The sequence below is a fragment of the Oncorhynchus mykiss genome, chromosome 3 (assembly GCF_013265735.2).
Source record: "Oncorhynchus mykiss isolate Arlee chromosome 3, USDA_OmykA_1.1, whole genome shotgun sequence".
In the NCBI taxonomy this organism is placed as follows: domain Eukaryota; kingdom Metazoa; phylum Chordata; class Actinopteri; order Salmoniformes; family Salmonidae; genus Oncorhynchus; species Oncorhynchus mykiss.
This window is the reverse complement of record NC_048567.1, coordinates 10,794,877-10,816,613: the sequence shown is the minus strand read 5'-3', so window position 1 is coordinate 10,816,613 and position 21,737 is coordinate 10,794,877. Positions and strand designations below refer to the sequence as shown.

General features: G+C 44.4%; 1 protein-coding gene across 2 annotated transcripts in view; it reads right to left on the bottom strand.

Moving 5' to 3' along the window:
* cacng8b (calcium channel, voltage-dependent, gamma subunit 8b) overlaps positions 1 to 21,737 on the bottom strand; it is a 57,484-nt gene that overhangs the window by 10,508 nt on the left and 25,239 nt on the right. Inside the window, exons 2-3 of one of the 2 annotated variants that reach the window (XM_036968589.1) lie at positions 9,006 to 9,293; positions 7,016 to 7,237 (exon numbers count right to left, since the gene is read on the bottom strand). In XM_036968589.1, coding sequence (XP_036824484.1) covers positions 7,016 to 7,237; positions 9,006 to 9,036 — 253 coding nt within the window. In that variant the 5' untranslated portion in view covers positions 9,037 to 9,293. The remainder of the gene's footprint in view (positions 1 to 7,015; positions 7,238 to 9,005; positions 9,294 to 21,737) is intronic. The other variant, XM_036968594.1, reaches the window with a different exon arrangement.

Here is a 21,737-nt window from a genome sequence, read left to right as displayed (position 1 = left end):
CGGTTATGATATCGTTTAGTACCTTGAGCGTGGCTGAGGTGCACCCGTGACCGGCTCGGAAACCAGATTGCACAGCGGAAAAGGTACGGTGGGATTCGAGATGGTCAGTGACCTGTTTGTTGACTTGGCTTTCGAAGACCTTAGATAGGCAGGGCAGGATGGATATAGGTCTGTAACAGCTTGGGTCCAGGGTGTCTTCCCCTTTGAAGAGGCGGATGACTGCGGCAGCTTTCTAATCCTTGGGGATCTCAGATGATATGAAAGAGAGGTTGAACAAGCTGGTAATATGGGTTGCGACAATGGCGGCGGATAGTTTCAGAATTAGGGTCCAGATTGTCAAGCTCAGCTGATTTCTACGGGTCCAGGTTTTGCAGCTGCAAAATTTCTGTTTGAAAAAGCTAGCTTTTGCTTTCCTAACTGCCTGTGTATATTGGTTCCTAACTTCCCTGAAAAGTTGCATATCGTGGGGGCTATTCGATGCTAATGCAGTACGCCACAGGATGTTTTTGTGCTGGTCAAGGGCAGTCAGGTCTGGTGTGAACCAAGGGCTATATCTGTTCTTAGTTAAATTTATTTTGAATGGGCATACTTATCTAAGATGGTGAGGAAAGCACTTTTAAAGAATAACCAGGCCTCCTCTACTGACGGAATGAGGTCAATATCCTTCCAGGATACCCGTGCCAGGTCGATTAGAAAGGCCTGCTCGCTGAAGTGTTTTAGGGAGCGTTTGACAGTAATGAGGGGTGGTCATTTGACCGCGGACCCATTATGGACGCAGGCAATGAGGCAGTGATCGCTGAGATCCTGGTTGAAGACAGCAGAGGTGTATTTAGAGGACAGGTTGTCAGGATGATATCTATGAGGGTGCCCGTGTTTACGGATTTAGGGTTGTACCTGGTAGGTTCCATGATAATTTGTGTGAGATTGAGGGCATCGAGTTTAGATTGTAAGACGGCCAGGGTGTTAAGCATATCCCAGTTTAAGTCACCTAACAGTACAAACTCAGAAGATAAATGGGGGGCAATTAATTCACATATGGTGTCCATGGCACAGCTGGGGGTTGAGGGTGGTCCTGAACAAGCGGAAGCAGTGAGAGACTTATTTCTGTAAAGGTGGATTTTAAAAGTAGAAGCTCAAACTGTTTGGGCACAGACCTGGATAGCATGACAGAACTCTGCAGGCTATCTCTGCAGTAGATTGCAACTCCACCCCCTATGGCAGTTCTATCTTGGCTGAAAATGTTATAGTTGGGGATGGAAATTTCAGAATTTTTGGTGGCCTTCCTAAGCCAGGATTCAGACGCGGCTAGGACATCAGGGATGGTGGAGTGTGCTAAAGCAGTGAATAAAACAAACTTAGGGAGGAGGCTTCTGATGCTAACATGCATGAAACCAAGGCTTTTACGGTTACAGAAGTCAATGAATGGGCAGAGCGGGTCAGTTAGGTACATACAGGACCTGAGTTCGAGGCTGGGGCCGACAAGTAAACAAAATTAGGTACCGTGCTATTTAAACAGTCCAGGGGGCATCAGCTGTGTAGCCGAGTGATCATAGGATCAAAAGAGCAGCAATAGGTGAGTCAGGGTACTGTTTGGTAGTCACTACTACGCTAGGTGAGCAGGAGACACAGTGTTCAGAAAAGCTAGCGGGCGGGGGTTAGTAGATGGTTCTTTGGCGACATCGTAACAGAATAGCCTGTTGAGACCACATCGGGCAATCACGGCGGCAGTCCAGTCGTGATGGATCGGTGGGGCTCCGTGTCAACAATAAAGGGCAAAGGAGGTAATGTATCCCTAGAATTAGCTGGTATATGGGCCTAGCTCGAGGATAGCTCAACGTTAGATGGTGCTGCTTTGGGACAGAGCTAACAGCAGCCACTTGTTTGCAGCTAGCTAGCTGCGTTGATCTGGGGGAATGATCCGGTGTAATGATGGTAGGAATCCGGGATGCTGGCTTTCTAGGCAGAGTTCCTCTGTCCAGTGTCTGTGCTCTTTTTCCCATCTTAATCTTTTCTTTTTATTGGCCAGTCTGAGATATGGCTTTTTCTTTGCAACTCTGTCTAGAAGTCCAGAATTCCCTAGTCGCCTCTTCACTGTTGACGTTGAGACTGGTGTATTGCGGGTAGTATTTAATGAAGTTGCCAGTTGAGGACTAGACACTCTAATGTATTTGTCCCCTTGCTCAGTTGTGCACCAGGGCCTCCCATTCCTCTTTCTATTCTGGTTAGAGACAGTTTGTGCTGTTCTGTGAAGGGAGTAGTACACAATGTTGTACGAGATATTCAGTTTCTTGGCAATTTCTCGAATGAATAGCCTTCATTTCTCAGAACAAGAATAGACTGAAGAGTTTCAGAAGAATGGTCTTTGTTTCTGGCCATTTTGAGCCTGTTATTGAACCCACAAATGCTGATGCTCCAGATACTCAACTAGTCTAAAGAAGGCCAGTTTTATTGCTTCTTTAATCAGAACAACAGTTTTCAGCTGTGCTAACATAATTACAAAAGGGTTTTCTAATGATCAATTAGCCTATTAAAATGATAAACCTGGATTAGCTAACACAACGTGCCATTGGAACACGGGAGTGATGGTTGCTGATAATGGGCCTCTGTACGCCTATGTAGATATTACATTAAAAAATCAGCTGTTTTCAGCTACAAGAGTCATTTACAACATTAACAATGTCTTCACTGTATTTATGATCAATTTGATGTTATTGTAATGGACAAAAAAAAAAAAATATTTCAAAAACAAGGACAGTTCTAAGTGACCCCAAACGTTTGAACGGTAGTGTATATACTGTATTCTATACTATTCTACTGTATGTTAGTCTATGCTACTCTGACATTGCTCGTTCATATATTTATATATTCTTAATTCCATTCCTTTACTTAGGTTTCTGTGTATTGGGATTAAGTTAATTTGTTATAATTAATTGGTATTAGATTTAAAAGGTGATTGAATTGCTCCCGAATTGTAATGTTGTTAATGCATTTCTTTAGAAGAAATATTTCTTTAATGTATAAGTGAATAGGTTGGTTTAATTTTAAGTTTAAGTTTTGACCAATAAGGTCGCTTGTTAGGCTGTGGCTTAACAACGGGAGGCCTGTGGGAAAAAAAGAGGGAGAGAGGCGTTGAGAAAAGGATGGACGTTACATTATGACCGTTGGTGAAGAAGAATTATAACAGAAGACGATAATAGAACATAATAGAACAATAATAGAACAATAGATAGAACAAAACCCATACCTACTGAGTTTTGAAGGGACATTCGGATTTTATTTTATCAGAGAGTTGTTATAATTTTGTTAAGAAAGACTTAGAAAAGACTGACGCGACCTTCTCATTGTGGAGGTATTTGACAGCCTTGAGGTTAGCCTAGCATCATGTGACACAGAGAGAATTGCTTGGGAAAGATTAACGAGTTCATGTTCCCATAGGATATCGGTTACTGCTAAAGAGTACTGTCTGCATTGATAGCGGTGCTTGCCGTGGATCTTGTGAGGAAACCTTCACAGAACTGCCATACTTCGCAGAGGGAATACCTACGAGTAGTGAGTAACCACAACGGTGGGGTGCTTCTGGACTTTAAGTGTGTCATCATTTTTGTTGTTGTTGAGCTCCAACGCGCGCCAACGAGTTAAGAAAGCTTGAAATAATTTGGACATGCATTGTGCACGACTCATTGGGGATTATTACTTTTATGTATTTCGATGTGGTGCATTGAAAATGTAATAATACACGTCTTGAACCTTATGTATGTTGCCTTGGTGGAGTCCTTTACTGTTTCAATTTAATATAATGCATGGGAAAGTATATCCTTATACAATAACAGAAACCTATAATCATTCCATCTGAAGTTAATACCCTAGTTGGCATCACCCTAGATAGTTTACAACAGGGATTCTTATTGGAGATGTCCTTCTCTCCTAACATCCCATGCTGTTGAGATATTCTATGTAAGGTAATATCGTGAGTCAAATTCGAGCCTGGTGAGAGGGTTACAGGTATATGTTGCGAAATTATTCGATATTACTTGTAAGATACTGCTGCATTGTAGGAACTAGAAGCACAAGCATTTCACTACACCCGCAATAACATCTGCTAAACACGTGTATGTGACCAATAACAATTGATTTGATGCTCCTTGGAAATCATTCAACAGAAACGTCCACTGGGAAAGTCTAGGAAAGGGTTTCCTCTTCCAGCATTTCCAAGTTCCAGATCTTCCAAGGAGCTCATAAACTCAGCATGTGCATTGCTGAGTGATGGTCTTTACGGCAGCACCGCTGACTACATAATTCCACTGAAACATATGGTAACCATACCATCCATTCACTCTCATCTGACACTAAACAACTGCACAACATCAACTCTGAGCTTCCCTGTAATGGACCCTCCATTCCATTCAGTCCCAGGTCTGCACTGGAATTGCATCAGATCCAAAATGGCCACAGTTCTTACTTTGATCATACCAACTATTACCAACTATTACCTATATTACCAACTATTACCAGCTACTACCAACTATTACCAGCTATTACCAGCTATTACCAACTATTACCAGTGTCGTGTCTTTACTATCATTAACTGAAGACTTATTTTTTTATCAAAGATTCTCTGTAATTAGTAATTAACTAGGAAGTCGGGGCACCAACTAATTAACTAGGAAGTCGGGGCACCAAGGAAAAATATTCAGATTACAAGGTTATAATTTCCTAATATAACATTTCAGATATTTTCATATCTGATCCATAGTCTTCTGATTAATGAATTATTTACTTTACCTCACGTTAGTCTCATTCCAAACGTCGTAAATTGTTGGTTATCTGCACGAACCCAGTCTTCACTATGAGTCACTATACATCAATTGTCTTAAATCATTTATTTATTACTAACTAAGTAATTCACAGAAATGCAAAAACAAACAAACAAACAAGGTAAATGGGGTTACAAGAAATGATAGGAGAATGTGCCCTAGTGGGCTAAACCGGCATCGCGGCTTGTTTAGACAAAAGGGGAAGTGGGGGTCGACTAAGAAGTCACTACAAAGTGATAATTATAACAATTTAAATGCTTATCCTTTGCACATGAACGCTCACTCATTCGGGAACAATTGCAATCAATATATATATATTTACGCTCAGTGTGTCATCTGGATCGCTGGTGAAAAGTTCATTTCTTTTGTAGAATTCTCCGTCTCTCTCCCCCTCTCTCTCTGTTGTGGTTGTAGCGGATAGTTCAGAGTGACATTCATTCGTTTTATTATAGAATGGATGTTTCGGCGGTTGTCGTTCTTAGCATTCAATGATACCGAATTCCTAGCTGCAGACTAGTAATTATTATCAAAGACTTGTTCTTATTCTTAGTCGGTATCGATAGTCTAAGAGTTTAACCACGTGGTATGGTTAAAAGATTCAGCAATGGTCTACAACCTTTGTCCTCCTAATGGAGAAAAACATGGTCTGCAACCTTTAGCCATCTCGTAATTGAGGTAAGCTCCGTCTGCTGATCGAAAACCTGAGTGGGGGTTTTATTCGGAAGGGCCGAAAAAGGGCTGTCCCAGGAGGCCTGACCCTAACTGGGCTCAGGGGCGGTCCTCTGATTTAGTTCAAAGCAAAAGGGAATTGTATTTTTCTTCATTAAACAGTCCAAAATCATATTACACAATTATACAAACAGTATCATACTCACTTATTCATCTTACACTACAAGGGGGGCTATTATATAAACAGCTTTATGGTAATGTGGCCACACCATCTCCCATGAGCTTCCCCAAGATGTGACAAACGGACCGATCTTTTATACTTTCTCCGGGAACATGAAATTTGTTCGTACCTTAAGTTCTGTGAGGTGGAAGGAATTCCTTTGTCCTCTATGAAAATTTACTCTGCCTCTTATACTGTGTGTCCATGAGGAGATCCTCAGGAATTTACGACGTCTCTCTGACCACAGCATCCTAGTTGAAGGAGGCAAGGGGGAGGCAGGGAGAGGGGGTTGCTATACCCAAAGAGGCCAACGTCATGACACCAGCTATTACCAACTATTACCAACTATAACCAGCTATTACCAACTATTACCAATATAACCAACTATTACATTCAATATATTATACATAGTATTTATAGTATCTAATCTCATAGAAACTTAAATATGTCACTTTTTGGGTGACCCAACCAAATTCGCATAGAAATGTGAGTTATAGATCTATCATTCTCATTGAAAGCAAGTTTTAAATCATTTTAGACCCAAGACACGCCCTGTACCCAGACTTTGTATCACTCCCCTCTGGCGCAGGTATAGGGCACCCCTCGGCAGGAAAAACAGAACTAGACAATAACTTGTGCCAGGTGTGACATCCCTCCTAAATAGCTTTGGCTAATGTTCCTATCAACCCAGAAAGGCCAGCAGGCTAGTCTCTTTTTATCGGTATGGAACTGTTATGAAAGTTGTATTGTCAATTTGTTTTGTAATTAAACTCCACTTTAAACATGTACATGACACTGCAACAAAATCTCCCCATGGGGACAATAAAGTCAGTAAAGTAAGAAGTGGTATATCTGTTCTATATGAACTATTTATATGCTTCCCATTCTTAAGTTTTGTTTTTGTCTTTTACATTTGATTTGTACCCCAGCTTCAAACAGCTGAAAATACAATATTTTTGGTTATGGAAAATATATTTCACAGGGGATTAGATGGTACAATGATTCTCTACACTGTACCTGCTTGTTTTGTCAAACTGAAATTAGGCGAACTATTAGAATTTTAGCAACCAGGAAATGACAGAGTGATTTCTGCATCGTGTACCTTTAAATCTAGAATGGACATTAGGACAAAAGGCTCAAATGGAACCAGTCCTAACTCATCCCCTCCAACATCACACACACACACACACACACACACACACACACACACACACACACACACACACAAACACTTCCATCTACCCTCTATCCATCCTCTCCCACTCCAACCACATATCCAAGATGGTGTGTCAGTAGCATTTAAGTAGCCTACCTTCCAGGCAGCAGATCCTCCAGAGGCCAGAGTGGGTGAGGGCGCCGGGGTCCTTCTTGTCCTTGTTGTGGGGGTCGTCCGAGTGGTTGCGGGTGCTGTTGCAGATGGAGGCACGAGAGTACAGCCAGTAGTCCGTCCCTATAGAAACCGTCATCAGGCAGAAGGCTGCAAAGGCCCCCACGGTGGTGAGGAGGATCTGGATCCCCTTCTCACAAACCATCCCTAGAGAGGAGGGCAGAGGAGAAGGAGGAGAGAGAGGGAGGGGAGGGATGAGAAGTAGAGGGACAAGGATGAAGAAAAGTGAGAAGTGCAGTAGAGACAAGAGATCAACAGATGAGATAGAAAGAGGGAGAAAGGGGAGAGATGAGGGAGAGGGAGGAGAGAGACAGAGGCAGAGAGAGATGCAGAGAGAGACAGAGGCAGAGAGAGATGCAGAGAGAGAGAGAGAGAGAGAGAAAGAGGCAGAGAGAGAAAGAGAGAGAGAGAACGAGGCAGAGAGAGAAAGAGAGAGAATGAGAGAAAGAGGAGAGAAAGAGAGAGAGAGAGAAAGAGAGAGAGAGAGAGAGAGAGAGAGAGAGAGAAAGAGGCAGAGAGAGATGCAGAGAGAAAGAGAAAGAGGCAGAAAGAGATGCCGAGAGAGAGAAAGAGGCAGAAAGAGATAAAGAGAGAGAGAAATAGGCAGAGAGAGATGCAGAGAGAGAACGAGGCAGAGAGAGATGCAGAGAGAGAGAAAGAGGCAGAGAGAGATACAGAGAGAGAGATGCAGAGAGAGAGAGAGAGAGGCAGAGAGATGAGGTGTATAAGTGGTTATATGAGGTGTCCTTGGTTGGACGACACTGCTGACTCGTCTTAACGGGAAGGAATTGATGGTGAACACAACAAATTACACTGAGAACCTCAATGTGCTCCATATATATGACCATGACACCACTCTCTCCCCCACATAATCAGCATAGACAGGGCTAGCGCAGAATACACAACACACTCGATGAGACAGAACACACGGACGCACGCACGCACAATATACATAATCAGAGCGCAGGAACACAGCAGCAACATCAGCACATACAGGAACAAAGCTCAACAGTGCATTCTGCGTTCATTGTCGAAAATCAATCAATCAATCAACCAACCATTTAGGCTTAAACAATCAATCCTATACAGTATAAGTGTTCCTATCCTCTTCTTACCTCCACCACCACCATACCCCTCTGGTCCCCTTGTATATGAAGTGGTGCTAAAACCTGTGCCTTTACATGATGCTTACGTAGGCCTCTGCCCAGCACCCTGCCCTGAACTTAGTCACTCTTACTGGCCTGCTACCACCCGGTACTCTACCCTGCACCTTAGAGGCTGCTGCCCTGTGTACAGAGTCATGGAACACTGGTCACCTTAATCCTGTTTACATTCTGTTTTACCCACTTCATATGTATATACTGTATTCTAGTCATGGCTCATCCTATACAACTACTGCTGTACACACCTTTTCTATTCATATACTGTCCATAATGTCTATACACACCATCATATACATATAGATTTATATTCGGGACTCTGACATTGCTCGTTCTAATATTCCCATATTTCTTCATTCCTTTCTTTACATTTATGGTATTTGCCTGTATTGTTTCGTATTGTTAGGTATTACTACACTGTTGGAGCTAGGGACATCAGCATTTCACTACACCTGCGATAACATCTGAACAGTTTCATTTCATTTGGCTTCATCTCACCCTAGGCCATACCTGCTGTTCTAGATTACACATTTACCTCCATTGTGACTTCATTTGCAAATCTTTGAAATTGTGCAAAGCGCACTCGGGTATAAGAGTTGTAAATACTATTAACAATGTGTACCTGCAATGTAATTACACTGTACCTGCCTATGTAATAACCACGTAAATACATTGATTATAGTGCCACTTGATGTAAAGTGGGACCCCATTGCGTTACCAAGGTATACATTTACATCAGCTGAGGTAAGACTTACCTGCCGCCGAGTTTCTATCCTTCGACTCCATTTTGAAATCTTTCTTTTCCTCGTTAATGAAGAATGCGCTGTCCCCTCAATCCGGACAGCATCCATCGACTGTTCTCACTCTCTCCCCCTCTCCTTCCTGCACTCGTTTCTCTCTCTCTCTCTTTGGCCTCTATCTCTTTCTCTCTCTCTCACTGGAAAGATGTGCTGGTGGAAGCTCTTGATTGTGATTGGACGCTCTCGCTCTGGTCCTCTTATTCACAGGAAGCAGTCACTGAGGAGGACATGGTAGTTGGGCTACTGCCAAAGAAAGACAAGAAGAAGAAGGAGAATGATAACATTAGTCGTTTATAGCTGTGCAGTTATGAGGCCTGTTTATCTAAAAACTGTTATCATCTCAGAAAGTTCAGACTATTGATAGGTCACGCTATAAAGTCACGTTGTAAAAACACAAATAACAGAAAACTAAAACACTAAAAACTATCAAGTCCTCTCTCATACCAGTATAACATAGAATAGAATACAAATGGTGCATCTGAATATAGAGCTGGAAATAACAGATCTGGTCTGAATAAGACGAGCGAGAAAGGGGGAGTGTAGAGAGGGTGCACTCAGCACTGTTACCATGGCGACATTGGACGGAGAGAGGGACTGAGAGAGAGAGGGAGAGAGAGAGAGAGTTTTGAGTTTTAAATAATCTTTATTGGGTCTGGGGGCCCACCACACAATAAATACTCATACAAAACACCAGTTACACATCAATTAAAAACACAACACCAATTCCTCCTCCACAGTAACTAAACACAACAGCCTCTGAATACCCCATATACTCAAAAACAGATCAATATTGTTGACAAATTTATAATAGGCAAACTCAACTCTTAGTCTCGCTGCCAACATTCCCTCCAGCATTCCCACCACATCCACAGACACCTGTCCCCGAATACTGTTCTTTCGGGTCTTCCATATCGCTAATTTTGCTGCCCGTAACACAAAATTAAGCAACACAACTACACCCTTTTGACTGAACCTGTACTTTGGCCCAAATACATACAGTTGGGAAGAGAAAACCTCTCCCAACGTTGAGAACCAATCAGTGATCAGGTCAATCATCCCGACCAACCTGGGACACAGTAAAAACAGATGTGCCAGAGTTTCAGACTCAGCACAGAATGGACACTCCTCCCCAACAGCAGGGTCCAGGTGTACCAGATGCATGTTGGTGGCTATAGCTCCATGTATTATCCTCCATTGGAGGTCAGCTGTCCTCTTACCAATAGGCAGTTTGTATAATGATCGCCAACAGCCTTTTGGAGAGGCACCTGGACCAAACACACCTGCCCACCTCGTCGATTTGACCCCTTCCAGGGAAGAGGCATGGGACACCTTTACACATATTCTGTACATGGCCTTCTTTCCCACCTCCTTGAACTCCCCCAGCTCCGGGGTATCGAAGGAAAGCAGCATCCCCACGTCGTCCTCGAATGCCCCCATCGCAGCACTAACAATCAGTGCAGGGAACACATAATCCAGACCCTCCTTCCACCAATCAGAATTGGAAGTATCAGTCACATACTGCAGATGAAGCACTGGCAAGGAGTTGCAGACCTCAGCAACCTTCCTCAGTAGGCGAGATGGTCGGATCCCCGCTCTTTCTCCCAGCTCCTCCAACGATCTGCTCCTGCTCCGCATCAGATGACCCAGCTTGGTACACCCCACGCCTAACAGGCATGAACGAAGGCTAGCTGAACCCAAAACACGGGACTGGATGGCAGTGTTGTGAAAAAGAGGCTTTTCAAAAAGCCACATCCCTGGTGGCGTGCAGGCCTTACGGGACTCTCCAAGCCTGCATAACAGACTCATAAAATGGAGTCAGGCCAGGCAAATCACCCCGCTCCAGCTTTAAGAGGAAGGCTGTTTCGACCCAGCTAGAACCGTCTCTGTACAACAATCTCTGGGCTGCTTGCCGCCGGAAAGCCATGATTCTAGAGGAAATGTCCACCAGGACTTGCCCACCCTCTTGCAGTAGCAGGTACAGGGCTGCAGCTATAATCCAGTGTTGTCCAGACCAGAATAAATTAACAAGGGTCCTCTGAAGCTCTTGTATCAGATCCTTTGGAGGTGGCAAAATCATTAGTCTGTGCCACAGGGTAGAGGCAGCAAGATTATTAGCTACCAGGACCCTTCCCCTATAAGACAGCTGGGGCAGCACCCATTTCCATCTTGACAGTCTGGCAAACACTTTCTCCAATACACCCTCCCAGTTATTTTTCTGAAAGACATCAGAGCCTAGAAAAAAAACCAAAGTCTTCATCCCATCTCTGCCCCACTGAAGCCCCCCTGGTAACCGTGGAGCGGACCCCATCTGAAGCCCCCCTGGTAACCGTGGAGCGGACCCCGTTTGAAGCTGACCTGCCCACAGCGCTTCACTCTTTCCCCAATTGACTCTAGCTGAGGAGGCCCCCTCATACACCTTTAAAGCGTTTGAGAGAACCTTAACATCCTCACCCCCTGTAATAAAAACTATCACGTCATCTGCATACGCAGACAGTGCTATCGCGGGACCCTTCATTACACCTGGCACAGAGAAACCAGTAAGCTTCGCTCTTAAAAAACAAAGCATTGGTTCAATCGCCAGACTATTTAACTGCCCTGAAATTGGGCATCCCTGCCTGATGCCCCTTTGGACAGGGATGGGGCAACTCAAACCACCCCCCACCTTCACCATACACGAGGCCCCAGCATACAGTAAATACATCCAAGACAAAAAAACATCCCCAAACCCAAAGGCTTTCATTGTTTTAAACAAGTACTGGTGGTCCACACGATCAAAAGCCTTCTCCTGATCCAAAGAAAGTAAACCCACATTTACATCAGACAGTTTACAAATGTCTAAAACATCTCTTATCAGAAACAAGTTGTCAACCATAGAGCGATCAGGTACACAGTAGGACTGGTCCTTGTGGACCAACAATCCCAGATACTCTTTCAACCTGTATGAGACATTTAGAAACAATTTTGTATTCAGCGCACAGCAAAGCAACAGGTCTCCAATGTTTTATGAGAGCCAAATCCCCCTTTTTTGGCAACAGTGAAAGCACCGCACGTTGACAGGATACAGGAAGAGAACCCTCATGAAAAGATTCACACACCACTTCATAAAAATCCTCCCCAATAGACCCCCAAAAGTGCTTATAAAACTCAGATGGTAAACCATCGATGCCAGGGGCTCGGCCTGTTGAGAGCTGCATAACTGCTGTGGACAGCTCTTGCAGTGTAATGTCAGAGTCCAATGTGACTCTCTGCTCAGGTCCCAATTGAGGAAGACTGTGTAACAACTGTTCAGTACATAGAGTCACAATCCTCCGCCTTATAGAGAGCCGAGTAGAAATCCACGGCATGTTGACGCATTTCACTGTCATCCGTGGTCACCTTCCCATCAGGGAGATGAAGGTTTTTTAAAAAGCGCTAGGAGCATCCATATCCTTGAGGGAAGCGAAACGAGACTTAATCAAGGCACCCTTCACTCTTTCATGCAGAAACGACCTCAGTTCATGTCTCTTGTCCGGTAAGTTCATGACTAGTCCAGGGTCGTTCTGAGTGAGCAGCTTCAATTCAATAGACTTGATGTCCTGTTCAAGGGCCTTGATAGTCTTCAATTTGAGACAGAGCAGTATACTGTTGACAAAATACTCGTATGTGGGCCTTCCCAACCTCCCACCGTTGTCTCAAGGACTCAAAATTCCCCTTTGTAACCCTCCATTTTCCCCAAAACAACACAAACCTTTCACAAAACATGACATCATGTAACAATGTAACATTAAAATACCAGTAAGGTGATGACCTTCGTGGACAGGACAAGTGAATATCAACAGTACAATATGATGATCAGAGAAACCCACAGGAGTAATGTCACACCTTCCAACCCTACTACAGTATTGCTCAGATACATACAACCTGTCTAACCTTGATGCACTGACACGACATTAACTTTTAGCCATGTGTACTGCCTAACTTTCGCATTCCTTACTCTCCATACATCAGAAAGCTCAAACTCAGTTAATAGGCCAGACAGGCAAGTGGCTGACCGCAGGTGAGGTTCTTCAGCAGTGCGGTCAACAGTAAAATCCACTGTCCAGTTCCAGTCACCCTCTAAAACCATCCACCCCTCTCGGTCACACTGTCTTAAGGTTTCCTTTATTTGATCAAATACATCTGTACATCTGTACACTCATTAGGAGCAGAAACATAAAAAAAAACAATAAAAAAAAAACATCCACCTTGACCAATAAAACCCGACCGACCCTTGACTATCTCTGTTGTAGATACCATAGTCACCCCTAAACCTGAGGAAAACAATATTGAGACCCCAGCACTGAAATTAGTACCATGACTGAGTATATGCTGCCCCTCCCACCACATACCCCAGTCAACCTCATTTTCCACATATCTATGTGTCTCCTATAGTAAAAACTACATTAAGCCTTTTCTGTTTTTTTACTTCTAATACCCAAGCCCTCTTATTTCTGTCCCTTCACCCATTAATATTGAGAGAACCTACCCTTAGTACCCCCATGTAGAAAATAGAAAAGAAAAGCAGAAGAAACCACAGAGAAACCAACGAGAAAAAGACACCCTATGAAGCATTTTCATCATCATTATTTTAATCTTCTCTTATTAACCTGACCACGTTTCCCACCACCTTTTGCTGCTGCAACAGCAGTAACACATTTCCTCAAGCGAAACCGCTTCTTCTCAGTCAATTGGTCTAACCCCACCGTCTTCTGTAACATCACAGCTGACCTCACAAACTTATCAACATCAAAATAATCTGCCAATTTGACAGATTTCCCAAAAGCCTGATCCAGAAACACATTTACCTTCTCTAGATCGTAAATTGAGTCGTCACCAGCTGCTATCATATCAAAAAAAATATCCTTCTCCTGATCCTCCTCAGCTGAGGCCCCAGACAACTGACTCCCCTCTGCCAACTCCCTTTCAACACTCCCCACTTGCACCCCATCACTCGTACCAGGCATCTCCTCCACTACCTGGGAGACTAGCCCCACCTGAACCTCATTACTCGTAGTGGGCATCTCCTCCACTACCTGGGAGACTAGCCCCACCTGAACCTCATTACTCGTAGTGGGCATCTCCTCCACTACCTGGGAGACTAGCCCCACCTGAACCTCATCACTTGTAGTGGGCATCTCCTCCACTACCTGGGAGACTAGCCCCACCTGAACCTCATTACTCGTAGTGGGCATCTCCTCCACTACCTGGGAGACTAGCCCCACCTGAACCTCATTACTCGTAGTGGGCATCTCCTCCACTACCTGGGAGACTAGCCCCACCTGAACCTCATTACTCGTAGTGGGCATCTCCTCCACTACCTGGGAGACTAGCCCCACCTGAACCTCATCACTTGTAGTGGGCATCTCCTCCACTACCTGGGAGACTAGCCTCACCTGAACCTCATTACTCGTAGTGGGCATCTCCTCCACTACCTGGGAGACTAGCCCCACCTGAACCTCATTACTCGTAGTGGGTATCTCCTCCACTACCTGGGAGATTAGCTCCACATGAAAACCCTCCTGTACCTCATTACTCGTAGTGGGCATCTCCTCCACTCCCTGGGAGCCTAGCTCCACATGAACCCCCTCCTGTACCCCATTACTCATGGTGGGCATCTCCTCCACTACCTGGGAACCTAGCTCCACATGAACCCCCTCCTTTACCCCAGCACTTGTACTGGGCACCTGCTCACCAGTCTGATGAACTGGCTCTTCAGATACATCCTTACCTTCTACAACAATATATTTCTGCTGCATAACATTTCCCTCTAATACAAGTTGCAACTCCGTGCCCTCAACACGGATAACTTGTTCCTCAGGTGCTTTTGGCTGCTCTACCGCTGTCGGCCCACCTCTCCCTACATCAGTGGGCCCAGGCGTTACGATGACCACCTGTGCCCCTCTCTCGGCCTTCTCCATTTTCGAGCAAGCATGTCGCTTATGACCAATATCCCCACACTCAAAACACAGTTGACTACCTGTACTAGCATAAGCCATATACAGTCTATTGTCATACTTGATTTTAAACGATAACTCTAAAGTCTGCTCTGGTGAGTCCAAAAACATAAACACCTGTCGCCGAAATGACCAACCTGTTTCAACGCCGGGTGTTTGCAACCCAACAGGACAACCTTAATTGAACTGGCGAACTTCCCAAAGCGCAATAACTCGCGCTCCAATAGCTCATTTGGAATAAACGGCGGTACATTTGAAATCGTTACCCTTGTTGACGAAGAAAAAAGCGGCGTAACTTGAATAAACATTCCTTTAAGAAGTACACCATGCTCAACCATACGATCAACAAGACACTCTTCTTTAAGAATTATACCATGCTCAACCATACGATCAACAAGACACTCTTCTTTAAGAAGTACGCCATGCTCAACCATACGATCTACAAGACACTCTTCTTTAAGAATTATACCATGCTCAACCATACGATCAACAAGACACTCTTCTTTAAGAAGTACGCCATGCTCAACCATACGATCTACAAGACACTCTTCTTTAAGAAGTACACCATGCTCAACCATACGATCTACAAGACACTCTTCTTTAAGAAGTACACCATGCTCAACCATACGATCTACAAGACACTCTTCTTTAAGAAGTACACCATGCTCAACCATACGATCTACAAGACTCTCTTCTTTAAGAAGTACACCATGCTCAACCATACAATCTACAAGACACTCTTCTTTAAGAAGTACGCCATGCTCAACCATACGATCTACAAGACACTCTTCTTTAAGAAGTACACCATGCTCAACCATACGATCAACAAGACACTCTTCTTTAAGAAGTACACCATGCTCAACCATACGATCAACAAGACGCTCTTCTTTAAGATGTACGCCATGCTCAACCATACGATCTACAAGACGCTCTTCTTTAAGAAGTACGCCATGCTCAACCATAGGATCTACAAGACACTCTTCTTTAAGAAGTACACCATGCTCAACCATACGATCAACAAGACACTCTTCTTTAAGAAGTACACCATGCTCAACCATACGATCTACAAGACACTCTTCTTTAAGAAGTACGCCATGCTCAACCATACGATCTACAAGACACTCTTCTTTAAGAAGTACACCATGCTCAACCATACGATCTACAAGACACTCTTCTTTAAGAAGTACGCCATGCTCAACCATACGATCAACAAGACGCTCTTCTTTAAGAATCAGGGTAATTTCCCGCCAAAATCAGGGTAATTTCGATACGAAAAGGAAAATACTTAATTCTACCACAACAAAAAATAATAACCTTAATCATGCACAGAAGAAACCAAGAAATAGAAAACCGAAAGAAAGTTCTGAATATCTAACTCCACACAACACACACACTCTTCGCTCATACAATTCCCAGCATGCACCAAACACTCCCGGCATGCAGAGAGAGAGAGAGAGAAAGAGAGTGAGATGGAGAGAGAGAGAGAGAGAGAGAGAGAGAGAGAGAGAGAGAGAGAGAGAGAGAGAGGGAGAAAGAGAGAGAGAGAGAGAGAGAGGGAAAAAGAGAGAGAGAGAGAGGAAGAGAGGGATGAACGGAGAGCGGGACAGAGAGACAGAGGGACTGAGAGACTGAGATAGGAGGGCTGAGAGAGAGAGAGAGAGAGAGAGAGAGAGAGAGAGAGAGAGAGAGAGAGAGGGCAGAGCAGAGGTCACGATCAGATGAGCTGTTGTGGAAATTTCCTCTATTTACCAAATCATGAGAGCAAACCACTCACAAGTCAGAGTTAGTTATCACAAAGTCCATTTTTAATTATATGAGCTCTATCACAACCCTGTGACTCTCAGTCCCTTCCACATTTCAACTGAGATCCTTTATAGCAAAGACACACACAGGATAAGACAGCATCGGCATAATTCATCGTTCAGCTTTGTCTCCTAAAACATGAATTACGGAATCACCTGGAAGGTTCACAACTACCAAGGATTATTATTCTATACAGCAAATTCTCTGGAAAACAACAGAAACCTGAAAACACCATCCAACCTGGAACTGAGTGAGTAATGTTTAGTCTGAAACTATATTCTATTTCCAAAAGCCAAGAAGAAAAATACACAACATTACTTTATAAGGACTGAATTCGAACATAATTCTGCCAAGCTTGATACAGCTTCAATTAGCACTGACGTGTCAAGTGAGAGGTGTCAAAGCCCTTTAGCCCAACAATGGCAGGAGAGTCAAACAGTCTACTCCAACCAAATGGAGAGGCCTTAGAAGCTCCCTCCCGCTGTTCAGAGGTAATTAAAATACAGTACCCTGTGTATGTAAAGAATGATAAGGCAAGAAAAGATTACAAAATGAAGCTCCTTATGGAAAATCAAGAGACACTTTTTGCTGACTATTACAAAAATGGGAACATCAGCAACCTTATCTTCCACACAAACCATCCCCTGGCATGGCACGGTGCTATATTAGCACACTACCCCTTTGTTAAGAGAAGGTGGGTTAACGAGGGGTGGAAACTCAGGATACTTGACAACGAGGACTCTGAGTCAGCTAATATAAACCTCTTTAAGTCCGGAACAGTAATGGTACAGGGTAACCCCAAACAGTTTCAGCTGGACTTTCACCAAATTAAAGAATTAGCCCAGCAGGAGAAGCACTCCCTTGATAAAGATACCTCCACCCTGAGCGGGTCAGACCAGACCTCTTCATTATGTAACCCCACAGACGAGCAACCCCCAGCGGACAGTCAACCTCCCAGCACAGAGTACTACTCCCTCATTGAAATGAAGGATAAATTCACCCAGCTGGAGGTAAGGCAGGTGGAGCTGGAACAGCAGGTGATTACATTCCAGTCAGCACAGACCCAGGCAACAGTCCTGCACAACAACACCCCCTTAACCAGACCCGGAGAGCTGGAGGTGGAGAGAGACATATCTGCACTCTGGACTGTGGTGAGACAACTTCAACAGGAGAAAGAGCAGGAGAAGAACAGAACACTAGAGGAGAGGATCAGACTGCTGGAGGAGAGGTTGAGGGGGGTGGCGTGTGACAGAGAACAACCCACTAGAGAGGTGGCCACCCCCACAGAGAAGCCAGCAGAACAGCCCACCTCAGCACCCGACAAAAGTATCGACACCACAGCAGAACAGTCCACACCAGACCCTGTCCATAGAGTCGACATCACAGCAGAACAGACAAATGAAGAACCCCAAGCCCAGCGGCTCTCACCCCCTCTGAGCATCCCCCTGTCAGCCACCCTGATAGCCCCTCTGACAACCACCCCCCCCCCCACCCCCCCCCCCCCCACACACCCACTGAGGACAAACACAAGACACAGATTGTACTACTTACGGACTCAAATGGGAAATATATAGAAGAAAAAAACATTTTTCCCAAAAACAGTGTGTCTAAACTCTGGTGTCCAAACACCCAGCGCGCCCTAGACCTTCTGTCTGAGGACCAACTAGGGTCACCCAGCCACATAATAATACACACAGGCACAAACGACCTGAGAGCACAGCAGGAAAGGGTGGCCACAGCACTGAAGGGAATGATTGAAAAGGCTTCTTCTACTTTCCCCAACTCTGCTACCACGAAATAACTTTCACCCTACCACAATACAGCGGGTAAACGCAAGTATTTCCCGTGACTGTGCCTCAAAACCAAATGTTTTCCTGGCCCACCACTCCACCCTGGAATTGAACAGCCTCTATGACCAGGTCCAACTCTACAAGGCAGCAGTGCCCACCTTTGCCCGAACTCTAGAGGACATTGCTCTCAAACGCATCCCCAACACTTCACACAGGAGCAACAGATCAATAGACACCCCACCCAGACCAGCGAGACACCCTCCAAGACCTGCAGGACCCCCCCTGGACCTACACATAGAGGACCCACGCCAAGAGGACTTACATCCAGACCACAGCACCCCCAGACACATCCACATCCCCACCCCAACCAATCAACACCCCCCCACGTCAACCATTCCCACACCCCATTTAGGCCCCCTCAGATCAGACCTATGCCACTCCTGCCCACCCCATGCACCCCACCCCCGCAAAGAGGGCCTCAACATGGAAGCCACACATACGCCCAGGTAGTGAGCGGGCAAACAGGCCCAATCTTTCACTCGCCCAAGCCAATGGCATGTACCAGATACTCAGCAGGCTCTGCTCATACTTACTGGCCTGAGGCTAAACCACGACCAACAACATTGGACGCTTTATGGAACAAAACGCCTTCACTATATCATCCTGGAATATCCAAGGACTGAGGTCATCTGCCTTTGGCCTAAAGAGCAGGAACCCGGACTTCACCAAAGAAATCGGTAATACAGACATTGTCATCCTGCAAGAAACCTGGTATAGAGGAGATGGACCCACTGGTTGCCCTCTAGGTTAAAGAGAGCTGGTAGTCCCATCCACCAAACTACCAGGTGTGAAACAGGGAAGGGACTCAGGGGGTATGCTAATTTGGTATAGAGTAGCCCTAACTCACTCCATTAAATTAATCAAAACAGGAACATTTTACATTTGGCTAGAAATTCAAAAGGAAATGATCTTAACAGAGAAAAATGTCCTCCTGTGTGCTACCTATATCCCCCCACTAGAATCCCCATACTTTAATGAAGACAACTTCTCCATCCTGGAAGGGGAAATCAATCATTTCCAGGCCCAGGGACATGTACTAGTCTGTGGCGACCTAAATGCCAGAACCGGACAAGAACCTGACACCCTCAGCACACAGGGGGACAAACACGTGCCTGCAGGTGACAGCATTCCCTCCCACATATGCTCCCCTAGGCACAACTATGACAACATAACCAACAAAAACGGGTCACAACTCCTGCAGCTCTGTCGCATGCTGGGTATGTACATAGTCAATGGTAGGCTTCGAGGGGGCTCCTATGGTAGGTACACCTATAGCTCATCTCTTGGCAGTAGTACTGTAGACTACTTTATCACTGACCTCAACCCAGAGTCTCTCAGAGCGTTCACAGTCAGCCCACTGACACCCCTATCAGACCACAGCAAAATCACAGACTACTTGAACAGAGCAATACTCAATCATGAGGCATCAAAGCCAAAGGAACTGAGTAACATTAAGAAATGCTATAGATGGAAGGAATGCAGTTTGGAAACCTACCAAAAACAATTAGGCAACAACAAATTCAATCCCCTTTAGACAATTTCCTGGGTAAAACGTTCCACTGTAATAGTGAAGGTGTAAACTTGGCAGTAGAAAATCTTAACAGTATATTTGACCTCTCAGCTTCCCTATCAAATCTAAAAATCTCAAATAGAAAACCGAAGAAAAGGAACAACAATGACAAATGGTTTGATGAAGAACGCAAAAATCTAAGAAAGAAATTGAGAAACCTGTCCAACCAAAAACATAGAGACCCGGAAAAACCTGAGTCTACGCCTTTACTATGGTGAATCACTAAAACAATACAGAAATACACTACGGATTGTAATTGAAGAATCCATAGACTCTAACCACGTCTGGGAAAATTGTAAAACACTAAACAAACAACAACACGAAGAATTATCTATCCAAAATGGAGATGTATGGGTAAACCACTTCTCCAATCCTTTTGGCTCTATAACAAAGAATAAAGAGCAAAAACATATATATGATCAAATACAGATCTTAGAATCAACTATTAAAGACTACCAGAACCCACTGGATTCTCCAATTACCTTGAATGAGTTACAGGACAAAATAAAAACCCTTCAACCCAAAAAGGCCTGTGGTGAAAATGGTATCCTCAATGAAATGATCAAATATACAGACAACAAATTCCAATTGGCTATACTAAAACTCTTTATCATCATCCTTAGCTCTGGCATCTTCCCCAATATTTGGAACCAAGGACTGATCACCCCAATCCACAAAAGTGGAGACAAATTTGACCCCAATAACTACCGTGGAATATGCGTCAACAGTAACCTTGGGAAAATCCTTTGCATTATCATTAACAGCAGACTCGTACATTTCCTCAATGAAAACAATGTACTGAGCAAATGTCAAATTGGCTTTTTACCAAATTAATTGACAACCAAACAAACCAAAACAAAGGCAAAGTCTTCTCATGCTTTGTTTATTTAAAAAAAAGCCTTCGACTCAATATTTTTTTTTTTACCTTTATTTAACTAGGCAAGTAAGTTAAGAACAAACTCTTATTTTCAATGACGGCCTAGGAACAGTGGGTTAACTGCCTGTTCAGGGGCAGAACGACAGATTTGCACCTCGTCAGCTCGGGGATTTGAACTTGCAACCTTACTAGTCCAACGCTCTAACCACTAGGCTACCCTGCCGCCCCGAATTCTGCAATTTGGCATGAGAGTCTGCTATACAAACTGAAGGAAAGTGGTGTTGGGGTAAAACATACGACATTATAAAATCCATGCATACAAACAACAACTGTGCGGTTAAAATTGGCAAAAAACACACAAATGTCTTCACACAGGGTCGTGGGGTGAGACAGGGATGCAGCTTAAGCCCCACCCTCTTCAACATTTATATCAACGAATTGGCGCGGGCACTAGAAAAGTCTGTAGCACCCGGCCTCACCCTACTAGAATCCGAAGTCAAATGTCTACTGTTTGCTGATGATCTGGTGCTTCTGTCACCAACCAAGGAGGGCCTACAGCAGCACCTAGATCTTCGGCACAGATTCTGTCAGACCTGGGCCCTGACAGTAAATCTC